At 42.6% G+C, this 20,303-nt stretch overlaps 3 protein-coding genes across 5 annotated transcripts; 2 read left to right on the top strand and 1 right to left on the bottom strand.

The window, feature by feature from the left end:
- The first annotated feature begins 1,225 nt into the window (after positions 1 to 1,225).
- Positions 1,226 to 5,177, top strand: gps2 (G protein pathway suppressor 2). The gene is made up of 11 exons (XM_037113241.1): positions 1,226 to 1,395; positions 1,810 to 1,927; positions 2,404 to 2,513; positions 2,613 to 2,725; positions 2,818 to 2,897; positions 3,005 to 3,084; positions 3,178 to 3,349; positions 3,474 to 3,557; positions 3,695 to 3,771; positions 3,922 to 4,017; positions 4,537 to 5,177. The coding sequence occupies exons 2-11, from the start codon at positions 1,834 to 1,836 to the stop codon at positions 4,627 to 4,629; spliced, it is 999 nt and encodes a 332-aa protein (XP_036969136.1). The 5' UTR covers positions 1,226 to 1,395; positions 1,810 to 1,833; the 3' UTR covers positions 4,630 to 5,177.
- Positions 5,173 to 12,380, bottom strand: LOC119027793 (eukaryotic translation initiation factor 5A-1). Of its 3 annotated transcripts, XM_037113243.1 has the most exons (6): positions 11,835 to 12,380; positions 9,526 to 9,698; positions 9,294 to 9,398; positions 8,160 to 8,291; positions 7,281 to 7,353; positions 5,173 to 5,907 (listed from the first exon to the last, which is right to left on the bottom strand). In XM_037113243.1, the coding sequence occupies exons 2-5, from the start codon at positions 9,691 to 9,693 to the stop codon at positions 7,291 to 7,293; spliced, it is 468 nt and encodes a 155-aa protein (XP_036969138.1). In that variant the 5' UTR covers positions 9,694 to 9,698; positions 11,835 to 12,380; the 3' UTR covers positions 5,173 to 5,907; positions 7,281 to 7,290. The 3 variants fall into 3 exon arrangements, with proteins under 3 accessions (XP_036969138.1, XP_036969137.1, XP_036969139.1); XM_037113242.1 differs by having other exon boundaries at positions 5,176 to 7,353; XM_037113244.1 differs by lacking the exon at positions 11,835 to 12,380 and adding an exon at positions 10,964 to 11,240 and having other exon boundaries at positions 5,176 to 7,353.
- A 3,138-nt stretch (positions 12,381 to 15,518) lies between these two features.
- LOC119027790 (Y-box-binding protein 2-A-like) lies at positions 15,519 to 20,283 on the top strand. Its single transcript, XM_037113240.1, has 10 exons — positions 15,519 to 15,678; positions 16,651 to 16,714; positions 17,584 to 17,617; positions 17,700 to 17,789; positions 17,875 to 18,117; positions 18,239 to 18,327; positions 18,411 to 18,612; positions 18,709 to 18,840; positions 18,935 to 19,011; positions 19,658 to 20,283. Exons 1-9 carry the CDS (start codon positions 15,549 to 15,551, stop codon positions 18,971 to 18,973), a joined length of 1,023 nt encoding a protein of 340 aa, XP_036969135.1. The 5' UTR covers positions 15,519 to 15,548; the 3' UTR covers positions 18,974 to 19,011; positions 19,658 to 20,283.
- Positions 20,284 to 20,303: the final 20 nt, after the last annotated feature.

The following is a 20,303-nucleotide window of genomic DNA, read 5'->3' as shown; positions in this document are numbered from 1 at the left end:
ATTCAGTGTGCTGCCCTGCATCTGACCTTAGCGGAAGGAGTATAATAGAATTCAGACTTAACAATCATCCTCTGCTTTCAGTGGTAAGACTATTATGTTGACTGCTATTATGATTATTGTTGTTACTATTGTTAATTTTAGATGGCTTAATTTCTAAAGGTATTGTAAAGCTGAGTGCAATTTTCTCTTTTTTAAGTTTGTCTCCTTTTTTTTAAAAAAGAAAAAAAAAAGATTTGAACTCTGTATACAGCTGCATTACTGGCTCTTTCTCTCCACTCATGACCATACATGATAAAATGTGATGAAAAGCTATCCATGTTTCTTGTCTTTATTGACTGTCTTACTTCATATTTGTCACAGGATCACAAATAAACAAAGGCGATATGTTCTTATTTTCCCTGGTGACAGGCTCAGCCTTAGTGCAACACCGTGGTACGGACTGCAAACTGATACATAAAACTCCCTAGTCACTACAGAATTTGAGTCACTTCCATTTTATTTCTCTCCACATTTATTTTAGAGGATGTCACAGTCTGTACAATGCACAGCACCCTGAACTGGTGATAAAGGTCAGCCTTCTTTCCTGTGTTTGCTCCGGCTGTCTTGTCGTATCAGCTACTGTGGCTGCTCAAATAATGAGTGTCTTTACAAGCTGTGGAAGGCCGTGAGCATTATTGAGCTGATTTGACATATTAGACCAGTGCTTTTCTGTCCACATCACGATTACAAAAAACATTTACAGACCTTTACTACTTGCCCTTTACTGGGCAAAGGGAGAAACAGTTATGGTGAAGAAGGCAGGAGCAAGGCACAGTACGTTGGTTTTTCAAGAGCAAAATAAACATTTGATATAAATGTAGAATGGCAATACAAAATTTGTTTTGTTTTTTTAAATAAATCTTTATTAAAACACACATCTTTATAATTTTAAGGTTTTAAGGTAAATTGAAATATCAGATGGACCAATTGGTTATGTGATTATATATTTTCCCATTACATTGATAAAGACCGTTGAGATGCAGAATGATTGGAGGACATTTTAAAATTAGATGTATTTCTGTGTGTTGTGTCTGAAAAGGTTCAGAGAAGATGTCCACACAGTGTGTTTATATAAAGCTAAATTCGTTAAGGTTTGCTTATGTAGACAGGTTGCTTGAAAAATGCAGAGTCAACTACAATTCCCATAATGCAGCTCGGACGCAAAAAGACGGTCGTCGTCTTTGGCACCGGAAGTTCAACATTATCACCCGGGCCGAAAACCCCTCCGTCTGTTTATGCTTTAGAAAGAAGTTTTGATTTTATTCTGGTTAACTTCTTCAGAAACACTCAAGTTTAGTTAAATCAAAAACCGCAAGACGGTTAGGTTCTTATTAAACGACCCACAAAGCAACAAAAGTAAGAATTTCTGTACCACCCCTTGCAGTAATTTAACGTTAACTAAGAAAACAAATGCATAGAAATGCGTAGTGCTAGCTAAACAGCTAGCTAGCCGTGGTTAATGTTTGCTGTCGCGCATGTTTAAAATTAAAACTGCTGCTGCTGCTGCTTTGCATGATTAGACTTCATACGCCTTTGTGTATAAATACACCGCAGTCGTTGGCGTATTTTAATAAATTATGTTATCGGTTAACAGCAGCAAAGGCTAGCAATGCTAACATACCCGAATAGTAGCTAATTAGCTAGCTTAGGCCTTTGCCGGTTTTTATCTCTATTATATCCGCTAGTTACATCGATTTCACAGTGGGATACACATTATTAAAGCGTCGAATGCATTTTCGGTAACTATCAAAAACATGTATGTCCACACAGCTGGCCCCTCCACTGCCTGTCACCATGCCCGCCCTGCTGGAGAGACCCAAGCTGTCCAACGCGATGGCCAGAGCCCTCCACAAACACATCATGAGGGAGAGGGAGCGCAAGAGACAAGGTGAGCTGTCACTGCGTGCGTCTGACTGACTGTCACAGCCGAAGAGGTACATGTGTGACACCAGCTCCCAGTGAGCTCCCACCTGACATGTTGTCTATTAACTGGAGCACAAATGATAGAGGTTGTAGATCAATTATTAGAAAACCCTTTGAGTTTAGTTTAGTGCTAATTATGTTTAAATGTGATTCTACATGAAGACCAACACCTTCAAAAATCCTTAAATGCTATGAATATCAATATAAATTGTATAAAATAAGCTTTTTATAATGCTTTATTCTACAACCTGCAGCACTTTACATTAAGTGGACTATATTGTCTATATACAGAAAGTTCACTCTCTGAATGAGAAGGCCTTGCAGAATGTGTATATTCACTTTTCTACCCAAATTACTCATAATACTTGTACATTTTGGTGTTCACTCCTTCCTTTAAATGTTTTATGCTATTAAACAACATGAACAACAATGTCTTTTCAGAGGAGGAAGAGGTGGACAAAATGATGGAGCAGAAGATGAAGGAGGAGGAAGAGAGGAAGAGAACTAAAGAAATCGAGGAGAGGATGTCTCTGGAGGAAACCAAAGAGCAGGTTTGAAACGTGATGAAGTGATGTCTGCTGCATAGCAGAGTGCTCAAATGAAATAAAATATTCTCAAAGCATGACTCCCAACCACAATCTTAACTTCAGGTCATGAAGATGGGGGAAAAACTACAGGGCCTCCAACAAGAGAAACACCAGCTGTTCTTACAGCTCAAGAAAGTTCTTCATGAAGAGGAGAAGAGACGCAGAAAGGAACAAAGGTACACTGAATGATTTTGTGATCTCAGTCCAGGTATGAGTGAGTATTTATTGACCTATTCAGTTGCATTTATGTGCTTCCTGTCCTCTCTAGTGATATCACAACACTGACTTCAGCCAGCTACCAATCCAGCCTGCCCATGCATGCAGGGCAGCACCTCCTCAGTATTCAAGGTGAGTCCTTTACCACCTGACCCTCATCTGGGCTATCTGGAAAATTGTCACTCTCCTCTTGACCTGATTATTTTTGATGAACCCATCCTTCTCTTTGCCTCTCTCAGGAAACCCAGTCAGCCACAGTCGACCCGGTGCACTGCTGGGAGAACGTAGCAAACAGCTGTTCCCCGCAGCTGTGATTCCAGTGAGTAAAGGACTGTTTCACTCAAAGAACTCTTATCGTAAAATATAAAATTGCGAATTACTGTGTTCACACCACCTCCCTGTCCTCTTTCAGGCACGTCACTATCAGACGCCGGGGTTCAGCTCGAGCTCAGCGGAACACGGACAGTTCAGCGGAGGCCAGGGTGTCCATGAACCCTATGGTGTGGCTCAGGCCCAGCATCCCTCCACCTACGCCCCTGGACCATCTGTACCTGTCAGTTTTGCAAGCAGCTCTCAAATCAGAGGTAAAGCACATGTGTCTGTTTAAAGCTGTATCGCGAAAATTAGTGGACATCATGAATGTAGGATGTTGTGGTTCTAAAAACTTTTTTTTATTTTACAACCACAGTTGCTTTTCTTTTCCCACAGGAGCGTCTGCGTTTCAGGCCATGCAGTACCTCCCTCACCAGCAGCCGGGTTACCCTGTACACAGTCACTTCACCTCCCAGCCCGGTCAGTTCCTCTGTTGTCACTGTATTCCCACTGCGCTTTCTGCTGGAGACTTCTAGTTTCTACTATGATTCAGAATGTAAGCTCTGTATTTGGCGTAAATGATTGTTTGGTTGAAATAATCTCTTTACCTCATGCAGGATACATCCCTGGAGCTGGAATACCTCTCCAGAAGCAGCTGGAACACGCCAACCAACAGTCAGGCTTCACTGATGCAGTAAGAATATTTGACGTGTAGATTCACTTCAACAGATTACTGATATATATGAGCTTTATCTACAAGCTTTATAAGACACTTACACAGTGTTAAGTGCTGAATCACCTCTACTTCCCTCCTGATTTTGTTTTCTTCTTGGCGTTCTCGAAGGGTGCTTTAAGGCCGATGCATCCACCAACCATGCATCCTTCTGCTCCAGGACTGCTGCCGACACCGTCAATGGCTGTTCAGATTCCCACTGCAAAGGTCAGTCCCCACACATCATTCTTTTTATCACTGCCATTGTTACACTGGAACTAACATGGTGAGAAGTGTTGTGTTCCTTTACTGAGCATGTGATGCAGGTTGTGCATACCTTAAGCCAAACGAGCACTAAGGCAGCCTGGCCTGGCCTGTGACGCCACCTGGAGGCCACACAGAAGTGAATTCTCTGGTGTAATGAGAATTTCAGCCTCTCAGGGTTGCTGCCAGGGTTTCATGCCACTTTGAGTTAGAACAGCACCTCCTTCAGATGTAAAGTTATTTAAACTTAATCTGTGTTTACAGCTGATGTTTTGGAGTGCATCCAATCATACTGAGATCTTCATGTACTCTCTTGATATTAAACTTTCTGAGCTATCCCAATGTTTCTTTTCATCAACTTCCTTTTCCTGTTTAAAAGAAAAAAAATGTAAAATTGCTTCCTAGATCTGTTGTCAGAGAATGATTTTATTTTAACACCTACATGTGACATTGCATAACATTGTCCCATGTTTCCTTCACCAGTCCCCGTTCCAGAGCTCTCCCCAGGGTGCTCCTCGCCACGGCTTCCTCCCCCACAGCCAGAGCGGCCAGAGGTTCTACCACCACGGCAAGTAATCCTCCGACTTCTGCTTCATCGTCACTGAGATTTTACCGCTTGGCCGAAGAATGGATCGACTTCTTCAAAAATAAAAGTCCCATGATTTGTTTTATTTCCTGTAAAGTATCTTGTTTTGAGCTTTGTCGATGCTTATGTGCTCCTGATTTTTTAAAAATATTTTTAAATGTTCATTTGTAAAATAGATTATCTTACCTTCACTTAAGTAATTTCATTCTGGAGTTGCTTATGTGCGCCACAATGTTATTATCTTGTATAAATCAAGACTGCACGGACCGGAGCTTATTCTTTGTTTACTGAAATTCATATTCAGACATCTGTGGAGAGTTTACTGTCTCTGCTTGCTAAAAGTGTCAAAGCCTCAGCACCATGTGGATCAAAGCAACAGGGTTCCACTGAGTTAACACACACACACACACACACTCTGGTGAAATCATTGGTTAATCACTTCGACAAAATGAAGGATTCTCCATCTTAAAGGAAGTTTAAGTCTCTGCTATTTGTAAAGCTTTTATGTTACTAAATAAAACCATAAGCAAACATCGAACAGTTTGTGTCATCTTTATTGTTTCTTTTTGGAGACATTCTGCACAGTTTGTACTTTATGAACACAAAGTAAGGGTACCAAACTGCCACAACCTCCATGTGAAGGCCCGCTCTGAGGGCCTCTGCAAAGGGTTTTTAAATAAAATCAGGGTTTGGCTGAAGGACTTTGGAACAGAGGAGAAATTATGAGTTCTTTTTACACTTTAAACCCTCAAGACAACAAGAAACTGATCCTTGGTGTGCCATGTTGGTAACCTTTGTTTGATAGACATGTTTCAGGTGATAAATGTCAACGGAACAATGCAGGTCTAGAGTTGAAGCCCTTCAGAAAACAGGGTAACGTATATTAAAAAAAAAAAAAAAACAAACAGTTGTGACATTTTCACCACCTTTCTTTCCCCTGATGGTAGTTTGCTACTGAGTATCTGTAGACCTCCTCAGTCCTCAGTGAGAGACCTTCTTCTATGACCTTGTTTATGTCTTACACCCGTTCGTCCGGTGCTCAGATGTGGCTTTATTTTGTGTGCATGTACATAGAGAATGTTTGTTTACTGCTGAAGTTTCCAATTTATTACAAATCTTTCCTAATTGAACCCAAAGGAGAGTCAGAAAACAGAGTGAGGGAGAGAGAGTATGAAAAACGAAGACTAAAAGAAAGAAAACAGAGGGAGAAAAGCATTGACGAGGCAATATCCCTCCTTCTCCCCGGGTCCAGTGCATCTCGTTTGCCCCTGAAACACAATTACAAGGAGGGAGGAATGAGAAGGAAGAGGAAAGAAAAGTCAGAGAAGGAAGATGCTGAAGCAGAAAAAAAATGAATGCAAGAGAAATATACTTTAATGAGACAGTGTTTTAACTATCTTCTGCAGAGGAAACATTGCACAAACAACAGTTTTAAACATATTTTAGTGTGGACACTTTTACAGCCCACATTCTGCAAAGGAGAAAGTGCATATAACAGTTTGACCCAACAAATACAACAATGCTACAGGCTGCTTCTTAGAGAAGGCGATACAGGAAGCAAAAATACAGTATGAACCGTAAGCTTTCATTTATATCTGATAGTGCTACTTAAAAATGGTACACATGCTCATAATAGTGTTAACGTGAAACAAACAAACAAAAAAAAGGTACATTAAGGGGCAGGCAAATCCGCAGTGGCACACTCCATACAGGCTACGTCAAATTAGTTACACTTCATCAATTGGGAGCCTTTAAATTTCAATCCAGTTTGAACAAATATATACACAAAAAATTAGAAAATAAGGAAAAACATGAATATTTCCAGTAAAGTGTTTATGCATAATTGTAACAACATTTTAAATGCCACCTTTTGTCTCAATAACACCTAAAGTAAAATCTAAACAGGGTCCGAAATTAACATCCACCGAGCGCCAAATGCAGGTAGATTTCACGAGGCCATCCGCCACGTTGGCAGGTAAAGAAAAACCATGCCGACTGAACAGAAACAGGGACTTCGTGGTGCATTCAGGTGAACCTCGTAAACAGAAATCACTACTTCAATGGCCTTGAAAAGTTCTTTGAAATGTATGTGTTGCTTTAATGGCATGTGTCACCCCCTTTCTTGTTCTTTTACTACAACACTTTTGCTGATCAGTTGTTAAAATCTTCTAAACATCCCGTTTCTTTCCACACAGACAGATTTTTAAAAACTATAGAAATCAACAGTACCCATTTACTGTGATCATTTTTAATTTGTTTTACTGGGGCATTTTGTACTAATTAAGTACTCATCATGTTCAATATATCTAAACATTTTGACTGATGGATTTTTCCATCTACCCATCAAGTTTGCTGGTGGGTCAAAAAAGTTAATTTTGGACACTGATTCTAAACATGACAGACATCGGATCTTCTTCGCCGGAGTTGCCTTCCCCTTGGTCCACTGAGGAACAATAAATTGTACATGTACATGAAATCACACACACATGGCACATGCTGGCGGCTTGTGGTGTAACAACCAAACACACACTCGCGCGTGCTCACACGCTCGCACTCTCACACACACACTCCTCTTCAGGCAGGCTTGGGTCAGGCGTGAAAGGACAGCTGCGTGTCGACACAGCTGGAGCTCTGTATTTACCTGCAGTGGCTTATTTACCCAGGGCTTTGATGCCAATTGCAGCTTCTTCATCCATTGCATTTAGAACGGTGATCTGAAAGAGAGGCGAACGGAGGAGATCAGCACAAGACCGGTTCTTCTTTCTTTCAGGGGAATCACTTCAGGACTGCGGCTCAGACGTGAATTACAGCTCAAGTCTTGGTTTCCTGTCCAGCAGCGTCTTCACTGTCAATATCCTGATACTGACGTTACTGATTCCCACATTTACAGAAAGTTTTCAGTTGAATCAAATAAAAGCCCTCCACAGTGACGTTTGTGCAAGCTTCCTCGTTTGTTACAACACGGCAACGACTTGTAACAGACGAGCAGAGCCGCAACAGTGTGTCGACTGATCAATTTGTTGATTGAAGGACAAATAATCTGGAATTATTTGGATAATCTATTAATTGTTTATGTGTTGTTTCATGCAAAAATGGAAGAAAGTTCTATATAAATATATTAAACCGGGTTCTGGGCTGAGAAAACAAGACCTTTAAAGATATCTTACACTATTTTCTGACATTTTATGGACAGTAAAATTGATCTGGAGTGTAATTGGCAGATTAATCTAAAAAGATTGACTAACATTTCCTTTGTCTTTATTGTTAGGCATAAAAGTAAAAAATAGTCCTGTATTTTACAAATGCAGTCTTTACGCCGCACCGTACTGTACAACCTGTCACCATGAAACACTTCAGACAGGAGGAGATGCATTCTGGATTCTGTAGCTGGAGCTTTGTAAGAGAAGCAGGGTTGTATTGTGACTACTGCCAGTCTCACCTGTTAGACTGAAGCTACCTTTCTCCGTAAATTTCTACACTCAGCACACAAAGCAGTAAATACTCTGGTGGCAGTACTGACCAGGATCTCCTCTCCGGCTTCGTGCTTGCTCTCTATCTCTTTGCCCAGGTCTCCCTCAGGAATCTTCAGGTCCTCTCTCACCTCCCCGCTGTCCTGGAGCAGGGACAGGTAGCCATCTGTGATCCCGATCAGCTGGGAGAGGGGACACGACAGCAGAGACTGAGTGGACACAGTGGTTTTTTTTAAATCCTTTTTTCCTCTTTCTGTTGCTTCCAGCCTTTCGATCTGTGTGACATAAGTGTATGAGGCTGTGTGGTTTCACCACAACAGGACGTTCTACATCATTTGTTCTTCTACTGTAAATCAAACCAGTTTTTATCAGTGATGTTAGCGATCCAGTTTAGTAACAGATCAGGTTGTCGGTCAGTTGTATGAGAGGCTAAGAAGATCTCCCTGAAATGGAGAGCACTTACTGCAGCATTATCGCTGAAAATACAGGTACCAATATCAGTCATTTAAGCCAATGTTTGCATGAAAATACTGATTATAGCAGCGGTTCAGTAGAGCGTCTTTAATCAATGAGTCTATCTAAAGAAAATGTATCAACTATTTCAGTAATCAGCAATCTGAAGACGTCACTTTTGAGCACTTTTTTAGACATTTCATTAACTAAATCAAACGATTACACATGAATATAATCGTCCATCGCAGCTCTACTGTCCAGCTGTCATGACAAACGTTAGCTCATGGCAGGCTCTCAGCTCATCAGTGCTCCTCCAGCTCTAGAATATTGACATAGCTCTTGATTGAATATTATCTGCATTCTACCTCATTATTAGCACTCTTTCTTTCTTTTGTCTCACAGAAGAAACTCTTCATTTACTAATAATCACTGTGCTTTTTTCAAATCCTCATACCACTGCTAACTGTCCCCCAGCAGCCATGGATGTTATGTCTTTAATATCTTGCGGCTAATTAAGACCAAAGCATATTGGTGAATATTTCTGTGATAGCTGAGACGTGACTGTGCACTCGTCTGGTTCCGCGGAAATGAACTCATCAGCTCAAAATTACTCAGAGGAGACAGCCCTGGTCTTCTGCCACATTTCAACAGCAGAGAAATGTTTTATTAATAGTCGGTAACGAGCTGTTCGAGCAGCAGCCGAGACCTGGTCAGTCCTCCGGCTGTCTCACCTGGTAATCCATTCTCTTGATGTTGGGGACGTCCATGTTGTGGGTGGAGGGACAGATATCTTCATACTTCTTACCAGAGAAGATGTCGATACCAACCAGGTGGACCTGCACAACACACACACAAAAGAACAGAGATATTTCACATCTATTTGTCAGTCAGTCACAAAGATATCATTGCACTCCAGTGGCTTGAAAGAAAAAGAAAACTTGCGACGTGTCAGGAGTAACTGACCTTAGCGTGGCCGTGCTTGCCCGTCTTGGAGGTGGACATCTCGACGATCTTGCAGGGTCGGCCTTTCAGCACCACAAAGCCGTTTTTGCGCAGGGCAGAGCACTGCATGGGGTAGGTGGCGGACGCCCCGGCATCACCTGTCTGGAAGTCCAGCTCTGCATCTGCCATGCCTGCTGCAGGGGTGAAAACACACAGCGGATGCAGACATTCATACACATTCATAATTGATTGAGGGAAAGCACAGTTAGTATTAGAGCAAGAAAAATGTATTGATTTAATGCAACAATGTGTAACTTCACAGAATAACAGCGTCAGAATCACGTTGATGTTTCAGTGTGATAACGTTAATGTTGCTTTAAAGCCTTTAACAGTCTTCAGGTTCTGGACTGTTTCGGTCAGACACATGAAGCATTTTTCTGAATTTCTTGACATATTGTAGACTCAGCGATTATTCCCAAAAATATGTTGGAGGTTGATTTCTGAGACAAACCATCATTAGCTGCAGCTACAGTCACAGCAATAACAAACAAGACTTTAGCCTGAGCTTAATACAGTGAAACATTAATAAAACTGTGATTTAAGAGACTAAATCTTTAGGATAAGCAAACAAACGATCAGATCTGACCAGCATCATAAAGTCAGACATCAGCATCCAGACACAGACTTTAGCTGCTCAGCTATCATATTCCCCCTTTATGACCTCTTTATTAACACCTTATCACAAACCACTGATATAGATTAATATATTATCTATTTTAACATTTGCTTAGCAAATAATCTAAAGTAGTTCTTAACTTACAGTTGTTTGGTTTGCTTGGGATTTTACAATAATTCAAAATCCACTTCTGTGAGTTTGAGATGTGCTTGTTTGGGCTGAAGAGGTTAAAGAAGTGTGACTTGTTTTCATAGATAATCCATGAAGAAGTCTGACAGTGTCTCCTCAGAACAAGCTGCTAATGTGACGGAGCAATTAGACATGTTGTGTCTGAGGAGGAAACCAGCAGCAGCACATCAGTCAGGGCTAAATAAAGAAACATGGCACCTGTTGGCCAAACCAGTCCGACTGCGGAGAAGTTTAACAGGCATCATGATGGCTGGGAAGTTATAGGTGGAGTTTAATGCCGAGCCGGCGCGGCTGAAGTCTTCATGCCCTCACTGTGAGTCATTAGCTCGCCAAACTTGTCCCGGCGGTGCCACGAGTACATCTGTAACAGCTCACTGCGCTGACTGACTGTAGCGACAGACCTCCACTATCACAACACATGGAAATCAATGACAAGCTAACGACAGAGCGAAGTCACGGGTGTTACGTCTCGTTCAGGGCGGCTATTAGCCGGCTGGACGTGACACTCGGCCTGCTAATCCGAACTAATGACCCATAAATCACATTTCAAGTAGGCGTGACTCGCTTGACTGCCCCCCCATGTCGTGGGCCCACCATTATCCGTTACACGTTGAGGTGAACCGCAGGGTCGGTCGCACCCCGGGGACACAGTGTGGCTCAGAGGGGTCAGAGTGTTGTTCTCCGGGGGCACAGTGTGGCTCTCCGGGAGCACGGTGTGGTTCTCCGGGGTCAAAGTGTGGCTCTCCGGGGGCACGACACCGTAACGTGTGCCTGCAGTGTGGAGCAGAACGGGGCTGACTGCGGCCTAGTCCGAACACAACGTCCCCGCCGCGGCCCGTCGGTAACGTGCTGGCTGCTCTCGGGCCGAGGCCGCTTCTGGAAAAGACTTCAGCTGCACCAGACACGACGACCGTTACCGACCGTTTCTGCTTTGAGCCACATTCATGTGTGTCACGTCAGTATTCGTCCCTGAGCTGGCCGCCACACACGCCCAGAGACGCGGCCGTTGATTGGGTTCTGGCCCGCTTGTGTACAGTAATGACTAAGCTAATACTCGTGATGGCTCCGGCGTGCAGCGGCACCGCCATGAGAAGTTTACAGGACGGACTTTATTCGTGTTGTGAGCCGAGTTCGGTGCCGGTGGCGGACGTGTGAGCGCTATAAAAGTCCGGCTTGATGTCAAATTCTGCCCTGCACTGCAGGATGTGTGAATTTTAAGCAATGAAAATTGTCGAACGAGTCGCTTGGTGCTTGTTTTTGTCCCATTGGAGCTTACAAGTGAGGTGAGGCGGTGACAGCTAGCCGATGCTGCGGCCCCGCTGCTAACGTCTCCCCGCTGTCATGACTTCATGGAGTCGTTTAAAGAGACATGTCTTCATACAGCTCCACACACACATGTGTACGGCCACTCGTCTGCTCAGGCGCAAACACGCCCCGTCCCCTGGATGTTTTCATGGGAACTTACCCTAGTGATAACGTCTCTCCTCGATTCTGCTATGTTTCAGCCTCTCTCCCGTTATTTCCTCCCCCCTGTGTCCGCGCTCACGGCTCGTCTGGCCCGGGTCTGTCTCCTCCTCCTCGGTGGCTCGCTTGCGACGTCGCTCCCTTTTTTTTCAGTAGCTCCCAGCTGTGTCTTCTACTCCTCTCTCATTCCCGTCGTCTCCGCTCGCCTCTCTTTGTCCTTCTGCTGCGTGCTGCGGGTTGCGGGTCACCTCGCACAGAGGTACTGGACCGTCAGAATCAGCCACCGGGCCGAGAAGAACCAGATCCCTGAACCCCGCTATGTCTGTGCCGTCTGTAGGCTACACTCCACCTTCTCTGTCTGTCCCTCATCCAGCTCCTCAATACTAGCACAACATCCAACACCTGAACGCACCATTTCCCCTCGGAACCGTCACAATAAAACATTTCACTTATAAAAGACTTGTTATTGTAAAGTCATATTGTAAGTGTAATGCACTTTATTAACTCACAGAGCTTTCAACTGCATCTCATGGTTTTCACCGGAGAAAGGGATTTGCGCAGTTGTCATGGCGACGGTAGGTGTCATGGCTGTCATCACCTGATGTAAGCTTGTGAACAGTCAGCAGGCTGTTAGATTGTGCTGTGGGATGTAGATATTACATTGTATTTCAGAATGTGTAATACGGTGTAACGACAACACAATGCTTATAGTTTATTCTACAACGTAAATGTTGCATTGTATTATGATATGGAAGTACAATGTGACTGCAGTATAGTGTCCTTGTATTCTAAAATGTAGATGTTATATTGTATTTAAAATGTGCATAACAGTGTAACTGCAATACAATGCCTTGAAATGTATTTTAGGACATAACAATTACACTGTATCTATGATATGTAGACTACTTTGTAAATGCACTGTGATGTCTTCATTGTATTTCAAAATGTATATAATAGTGTAACTGCGATACAGTGCCTTCAGTGTATTGTAGAATATGAATGTTAGATTGTTTTTCTTGAATGTATAATACTAATAATAATGGTAAAGAATGTAGTTCAGCCCAACCATGGGTTTTTGATGCTGACACTTCTTACCTACATCTTGGTATGGATCCCTTGTGTTTAAAGGAAAATGTGCTCATCTAACTGAAAAATGAATCTTATCTAATTTGATACATTAATGCTTTATTAGGTTTATGTTATATACATTAACTATTTTTCAAAAATTGTATTTTGGAAACATCTCCTTTTTTGCCGAAATGGTTTATAAAAAAATGAAAATAAAAAGTAATAAGACAATTGTTTCTTTCTCATCAGGGACACAATTAGCCTACACTCTTTTACTTTGAAAGTGATGATGCAACAGTTCCGGTCTCCTCGTGGCTGTAACTTCAGGTGACTTGATATTTCATCCGACTGCCCATGGTACAAACCTCGGCAGTTTGGTACATTCTGCGCATGCGTAGCTTTTCATTCTCGTGCAGCATGGACAACTCGGTGCTGTTTTGGACCTACTTTCTTCCTGTATGCTACGTAATAACAGGTAATTATTTTTTTATTTTTTTGTTTGTTTGTTTGTGTGTTTTTCACACAGAGATTTCTTTAATGACATGATTATATTCAATAATCAAAACAACACAACCAAAAAGATTTAAATTGCATATATAACCCCTATTGTATACTTCATTACATATATTTTATGATATAGTGATATAACACTTCAGTATTCTCATTCATTAATATCAGTTTTTTCTCAACAGAAAAAAATGTCCAGCTGAGATTTGCTGCCATAGTCCAGATGTCTTCTACATACGGACTCCCTCACTTGCATATTAAAGATTGAAATATTAAGGAATAACAGTATAAGGTATAGATTAGGGTGTATACAGGAATGTCTATTCACAAACAAAAGTTTATTAAACTCAAAGTATCTCTTCCAGAATTTACCATGTTAATTTATGAGTCCACAGTGTCTGTGCTGTCATCCTGCCTGTGTGCACCTCTGTTGGCTGTAATTCCCTCTGCTACTAATAATTACACTTTTAATTAGAGCCTTTTCTCAGTTCAGAGACCCATGGCTTCTGAGCACAGCGAATGGTTTGGTCGAACTTGGCACTTCTTAGAGCTACTCGGTTAAATTTAGTGCTGTGAAACTGGAGTCCTATGACCTATGTGCCGAGGGCTGTAGTTAAAGGCGTAGTTAAGATAACCCAGAAATGAACACTCCCTTATTTCTTTCTCCATCCTGTGTCGGATGAGACTTTGCTGAAATTCGTATAGAACCAACAAACCCACAGCAAGCTACCCTCGGGGCATAATAACAGCCCTCAAAAGTTAAATGGGGACAAAATACTCCAGAGAGCTCATCCAGCAGTTACACCCAATATGGAAGTTTCATTTTAGGATGCACTTTTCTTATGGTGCAGAGCAGCAGGACTGAGCCAAGGGAATTAGATACTGGTCAATGTGCCTGTAGTCACTCAGCAAAGTATAACACAATGATCAGATTACTTTGTACATTTTCAACGTTATCTCTCACAGAAGATAGTTCAGGTAGGTTTATATAGGATACACACATCCATGTGATCTCCATCCTCTGATTGATTTACAACCAGTTTAAGGTTTCCATCCCCACAAGTGCATCATGTTGGATGTTTCCTTCCCCCTGCTGGCCAACACAGCATTAGTGTGATGAACCCCTCCAACAGGTGAATGTAAACCTACCTGTTTCTCATGGTCAGAGTTTGCTGACATTGCTAAAAGAGCATATATAAATTGTGAGGCTATCCTGTTCGTGTTATAGTTCCACCAAAGACTGTTATTCCCTTGAAACTCCTTGGACTGTTCTATCTTGTGACCTTCTTGATAAATGTAATATTATTCATGTAAAAAAAAAAAAAAAAATTGATCCGACATGCTTTTTTGTTGTTGCTATCTTCCACTTCTTCAGAGGACTCAGGGACTTGACTCACTTGTAGGTCCCAATCTTTAAAATCAAGCGTTTGTGTAATTACCTCATTGATATTGTAAATATTGAAATTCTGAGTTTGATTTACGTCTCCAAAATGACATAGTGCCCCTTTAATAAGCTAGTAATGTAACATATGATAATTAGATCAGTAGCCAGGGGCCAAATACTCTGACTTCTGGTACTTTAAGAGCCTTTTTTTTTTTTTAAACATAGTAAATACTTTTACATAAGTACACTTCTGAATGCAGGACTTTACATTGTACTGGCAAGGTAAGTTTATTTGTACTGAACAATTCAGACACAAAGTGCCTTACAGGGACAAATAAATGACATTGACAAACATTAAACACAAGTTAACAAATAGGGAAGTCAGCAAAAATAGAGCAGGTTCAAAAGAGACAAGACTAGAAAATAAAAGTCACAGTGCAGTTCAAAGCTTTTAAACAGTGAAAGGCTGTGGCAAACTGACACCTTTACCTTTAATGGTGCATTTACTGAGGGACAAGTTTTGACTCCCTCCTGAAATGCCACTGTGTAAATGTGAATGCATGAGAATATGAGGAGCAGAAAATAAAAACCAGGCTCTGTTTTGTGAGAGAACCAGGGCCCTGATCCGTCTGCAGGCCTCTGCGGACATGGAGGAGAACTATCACCAGAGGGAGGCAGTAATGCAACGTCAAGGGCGACAACTGCTACAAAACCTCAACGAAGAAGAAGTCGACGAAGAAGAAAAGTTTGGGGTAGATGAGGAGGGAGGGGACTCCGGAGAGGAACTGTAGTAATCGGACAGCGAGCATGACCGACGCCGAGGCGCAGAGCGCTCCACCTTCGGCACCTGTGGAGGAAAAGCCACAGCCTGAGAGGAAAGTTATAGGTGGGTTTACACAGAGAAACTGCTTCAAACTGTGGCTTACAGCTCCTCTGGAGACTTAAAAATAATCTATACTTACACACAAAGTTATATTTTATTTGAATGTAAGGTGCCTGTTATGGATATGGGTGGAATGAACACGGTTGTTGACGCATAACGTTCAGGTTGTTATCACCCAGATTTGAAAATCAACTCTTATGTGTTTTAACTAACTTTTAAATCTTCTGTACCTACAGTGGAAGTTAAGATTTGGGCCAAATCAGCAGATAGCTGTCAGTAAATCACTGCTGTCTGTTCTGTTCTGTCTGTGTGTTTAGGAGCAACACGTGTCCTGGGTTTTACACATTAGCTCTGTGGGGGGCAGTTATTTACACGAGTGAAGTCCAGCTTGCCCTGTGAAATAAAGACTTTCACAGACAGAAGAATTACATGGTTTAATTCAAAGTCACCGGAACAGGACTCGCTCCAACATTTCCGAACATTTCTCCAGTTTAAACGCTTCCTTTTTTTTGTTAGTCTGTGCTAAAACAGATGAATCCCCATTACTAATGTTCGGTGAGTTAACAGTGGGAACGTATGACCTAAATTCCCCCTTTATCAGCTCCCGCGCGCTCCCACCGGGACGTGCGCGCGCGCCCTCCACAGGTGCAGCTCGTTGTGTTGAGAGAAGCTCACGCGCCAATTACAGCCCGCTCAGGTGGTTTTCACAGGAAGGAGATGAGCTCCTGATCCACTGAGTCTGGGGGCCCATGGAGGGCTCTCCTCTATGTTGTTATAAGGAGCCGTGGCGAGGAGACCTTCCTCGTGACTCTCAGCGCTGACCTGGTTTCAGTCTGACTGTTAATGATTGACCGCAGCTTCTTGTGAACGAGGCCGCCATTGATACAAGCGAGATAACGGTATAGCTCAACGTGTTGATTGACGGCCTGTGTATAATATGATCCACATTTAATCCTGTGCTACCTGTCATCGTAGCCACCCTGGTCCAAGGCACAGTGAAGTGGTTCAACGTGAGAAATGGATATGGCTTCATAAACAGGTAATGTTTCCTTTTACTTGCATCGCTTTACATTGTTTGTGCTTAACGAGGTCATATTGTGCTAATTTTGAGGTTTATGCTTTTATTTGGGGTTCCTGGTAAAACAAGTTTACATACTTAAACTTCACAAATAATACATTATTTTTGTCATTTGGTGAGATATGCTTCTGTTCAGTCTTACGTTACATGAGGAGTAGGAGGTAGCCAGAGAAGCAGTGTAGGGTGGTTAATGCTGAGCAAGGTAGTGTGATCTAAAATATCGCATCTATGGCAGGAGCAACTGTGTGTCTGCTGACTGGAGTGTATATTTTTTTATAATGCATAAAAATTTATATTACACCTTTTACATGGTGATACACAAGTTACGGAAGTAAAGGCTCGACAGGAGCAGTGTTTTTCTGTGGGTAGCTCCCTTGGCCGTGGATCTATTTGTGGCTTTTTCAATTTGCAGACCTTTTTTATCTGCACAAAAATGCTACATATCAAAATAAAGGAAAGCCAGAGAGCATAATATGACCTAGGTTTACCAACAAATGTATTTAGTCACCCACACCCATGCTGATGGAAAGTCGGGTGAAGATATTCGTAGTCCACAAAACCATTGCTAGAGCCGTACTGCACAATAAGCGTTGCAATATTCTCCTAAACAACTGAACTAGATGGAGACTTGTTTTAAAACTGGAAAAACACACCTGCAACACGTCTTTTGCTGTGACACTCCAGAAATGTTCTGTGGATAACAAAACTTCACGTGACTATCAATCTGAGATAAGAGGAGATGTGTACATGTTTTGGTGAATTTATACTTGAAAGTCTAATTACATAATTGGATCCAAAGCCTTGAGTTAATCATGTTTTATTTCTCACAGGAATGATACCAAAGAAGACGTTTTTGTTCATCAGGTAAGGCAAAGAGCCTTTTTCTAATCTAATGCCTTTTATGAGTTGACAGAAGTATTATTTCATGTTAATCCTGTCCCCTCAGACTGCTATCAAGAAGAACAACCCTAGGAAATTCCTCCGCAGTGTGGGAGACGGGGAGGTTGTAGAGTTTGATGTGATTGAAGCAGCCAAGGTAACATTAGAGAGTCATTTCAGAATGGCGTTTTAAGTCTGCTGAATTCACATCTCTATTCCCACCTTTCTTTGGTGTACCACAGGGCTCAGAAGCAGCCAATGTAACTGGTCCTGGAGGTGTTCCAGTCAAGGGCAGTCGCTATGCACCCAACAAACGCCGCTTCCGTCGACGGTTCTTCCCTCGCAGCCCTCAGCCTGGTGACCAGGGTAAACCAGCTGATGGCCAGGGCCCCTCTGTTGAGGGCGAGACGTCAGGGGAGAATGGTGGAATAAGACCTCAGCAGCGCCGCCGTAGGCCACGCAGACCTCGACAGGAGGGACAAGATGTAAGCTGCTTGGTTTTATTTATGTTGTAAGATGCTCTTGAACATAAATGTATAAAGTCTTCTTCACTTAACTGTTCTGCAGTAGTTTAGTCTGAGATGTTGTCTGCTTGGTTTCTGTCAGGGTGAAGATGGAGAGGTAAAAAATGAAGTAGACGAGAATGACCAAACGCAGCGACCGCCACAGCGCAGATTCTGGCGCCCATACCGAAGGTGACCTGACATTTAAATTTTTCTGTCTCTCAATAACACAGCAAATGCAGAGCTGATTTAGTTATTCCTCTGTCCTTTGTCAGACCGTTCCGCCCTCGCCCGCCTCCTTATCATGCTGAAAACGACCAGCAGGCTGCTCCAGAAAAGAGCCCGGAGCAAGGCGAGGTGACGCAGACGGAGGGCTCTGAGGGGCCTCAGACCACCGGGGAAACAGCCGAGGGTCAGAAACAACAGCGCCAGTCTAGACGTCGCAGGCAAAGGAACTCAGAGTCCTCAACCTCGAAAGTGAGTTTGGGTATCTTTTGTGGTTGATAAACTCAACCTGGATACAACTTCAGATGGGTAAGAGCAGAATATCATCAACTATGTTTTTTCTTACAGAACGATACAGAGAAGTCTGCATCAGAGCCTGGAACACCCCCTCAGACCTCAAAACCAGCCGACCTTAAATCCACATCTAAATCACCAAAGGCCTCCCCCAAAACCTCTGCTAAAACCCCCAAATCCACTGAGGTGGGTGCTAACACAGACACATTAGATTTTGCCTGGTCACTGGTGTTTGTCGTGTTGACACAAATGTCTGAACTGTCCCCTCCCTAACCCGCAGGAGGCAGCTGCCACAACAGTCCCAGCACCAACAGAGTGACGTTGGTGAGAGGACAGTCACACAACCCTTGGCATGAGGTGGGGATCCCACACTGGAGTGGTCAGGTCTGGGTCAGGCGGGGTGGGAGACTTCAGGGTGTAGGGTTGCTTTTCTCATGCTACAGGTGCCACATCGCCTGTTTTTCACAGAGGGCAACATGATGGACACCGGCAGGTTGTTGAGCGAGGTTTTAAGCTGGCATGGTGGCATTAAATGGATGGCCAGGAGTCTGTAAGGACTTGTCAGCTTTTGTTTGGGCCAAGTTTTCTGTTTAATTCAGGGAGTCATCTGAGTGTAAGCTCAAACTTTAGGATCGTCTGTCCTGTCTCACTTTTCATGGTCTAACTTGCTCTAATAGACAAGAAAAGATGGGTGTTCAATTTTAGCTTCGATGGGTTGGAGGCATTAATATTCTGGGTTGGGAAAGGTAAAGCTAACGGGGTTAAGGTTAGCTGTCTCCAACCGGCTCGTCCTTTTGCCCAAATGCAGTGTAGAAATGTTTCTCTTTTAACAAAAGTCCTAAACCAAGCTAAGATGGTATTTCAGATTCAGGAGTTGGTGATAATCATTGTCTCAGGAATACATTTGTCTATTTGTGTTGTCTTTGTTTCTTTACTGTCTTTGTCTCGCAGTCCCTGTGTCTGTCTTGCGTTTTTTTTTATTTCCTGTTCTTTGTTTTCGTAGGTCCTAGGGTTGGAGGACTGGACCTTTTTCAGAACACATGCACTGCTCTCCCCTCCCTGCACTCCCCCATCCTCTAACCCCAACCTCATCTCACTGTCATGCCTCACACCCCCCCCTCATCTTGTCTTGTGTTGTCCTGTTTAGTAGAGGGATGAGTTGGGAGAGAAGGGGATGCAGGTGGGTGGTGGGTGTGTATTTAGAAATTGAAAGTACATCTTTATGAAGAAAAATGGGAAAGAATGGACAATCTGCTTGGTAGCCCAGTTATTCCAGCCTCCCTTTAAAATCTATTTTTCTTTAATTGCTTAGATGGGACACATCAAGTAGTTTATAGAGGAACCAGCCTTGATTTTTATTTGACTTTTTAATTTGGTTGAAGAGGGAAAACCAAGCAGTTGTGAGGTTGGTGGTGCATTATGGGAGTCAGTTTAGTTCTGTTACCACCTCAATCAGTCCTGAAAACATACGACTCCCTTCGTATCCTCAGTGGAGGATAGATTGATAAAAGGGAAACTTTTTTTTGTTTTTTTTTGTTTTACTTATTTGTGTGTTTTTCTTTGGAGGGGATTATGTGCAATGTCAGTACTTAAAAAAATGCTAATTAATAAACCATGTTTGCAAATCTCCAGTCTTAGTCCTTATTTCA

Source organism: Acanthopagrus latus, chromosome 10, assembly GCF_904848185.1.
Source record: "Acanthopagrus latus isolate v.2019 chromosome 10, fAcaLat1.1, whole genome shotgun sequence".
Classification (NCBI taxonomy): Eukaryota; Metazoa; Chordata; class Actinopteri; order Spariformes; family Sparidae; genus Acanthopagrus; species Acanthopagrus latus.
The sequence above is the reverse complement of the archived record's forward strand: the minus strand, read 5'-3'. Positions and strand labels throughout refer to the sequence as shown.

Excerpts from the sequence above, each read along its gene's own strand:
- LOC119027793 (XM_037113243.1), bottom strand. The coding sequence starts at position 9,693 with ATGGCAGATGCAGAGCTGGACTTCCAGACAGGTGATGCCGGGGCGTCC. Across the intron at positions 8,292-9,293 it reads TCAAGAGAATGGATTACCAG|CTGATCGGGATCACAGATGG; the intron begins GTGAGACAGCCG and ends CCCCTCTCCCAG. Across the intron at positions 7,354-8,159 it reads AAGCCGGAGAGGAGATCCTG|ATCACCGTTCTAAATGCAAT; the intron begins GTCAGTACTGCC and ends CCTCTCTTTCAG.
- LOC119027790 (XM_037113240.1), top strand. The coding sequence starts at position 15,549 with ATGAGGAGGGAGGGGACTCCGGAGAGGAACTGTAGTAATCGGACAGCG. Across the intron at positions 18,328-18,410 it reads TTCTGGCGCCCATACCGAAG|ACCGTTCCGCCCTCGCCCGC; the intron begins GTGACCTGACAT and ends GTCCTTTGTCAG. Across the intron at positions 18,613-18,708 it reads CAGAGTCCTCAACCTCGAAA|AACGATACAGAGAAGTCTGC; the intron begins GTGAGTTTGGGT and ends TTTTTCTTACAG.
- gps2 (XM_037113241.1), top strand. The coding sequence starts at position 1,834 with ATGCCCGCCCTGCTGGAGAGACCCAAGCTGTCCAACGCGATGGCCAGA. Across the intron at positions 2,514-2,612 it reads TGGAGGAAACCAAAGAGCAG|GTCATGAAGATGGGGGAAAA; the intron begins GTTTGAAACGTG and ends TCTTAACTTCAG. Across the intron at positions 3,558-3,694 it reads TCACTTCACCTCCCAGCCCG|GATACATCCCTGGAGCTGGA; the intron begins GTCAGTTCCTCT and ends TACCTCATGCAG.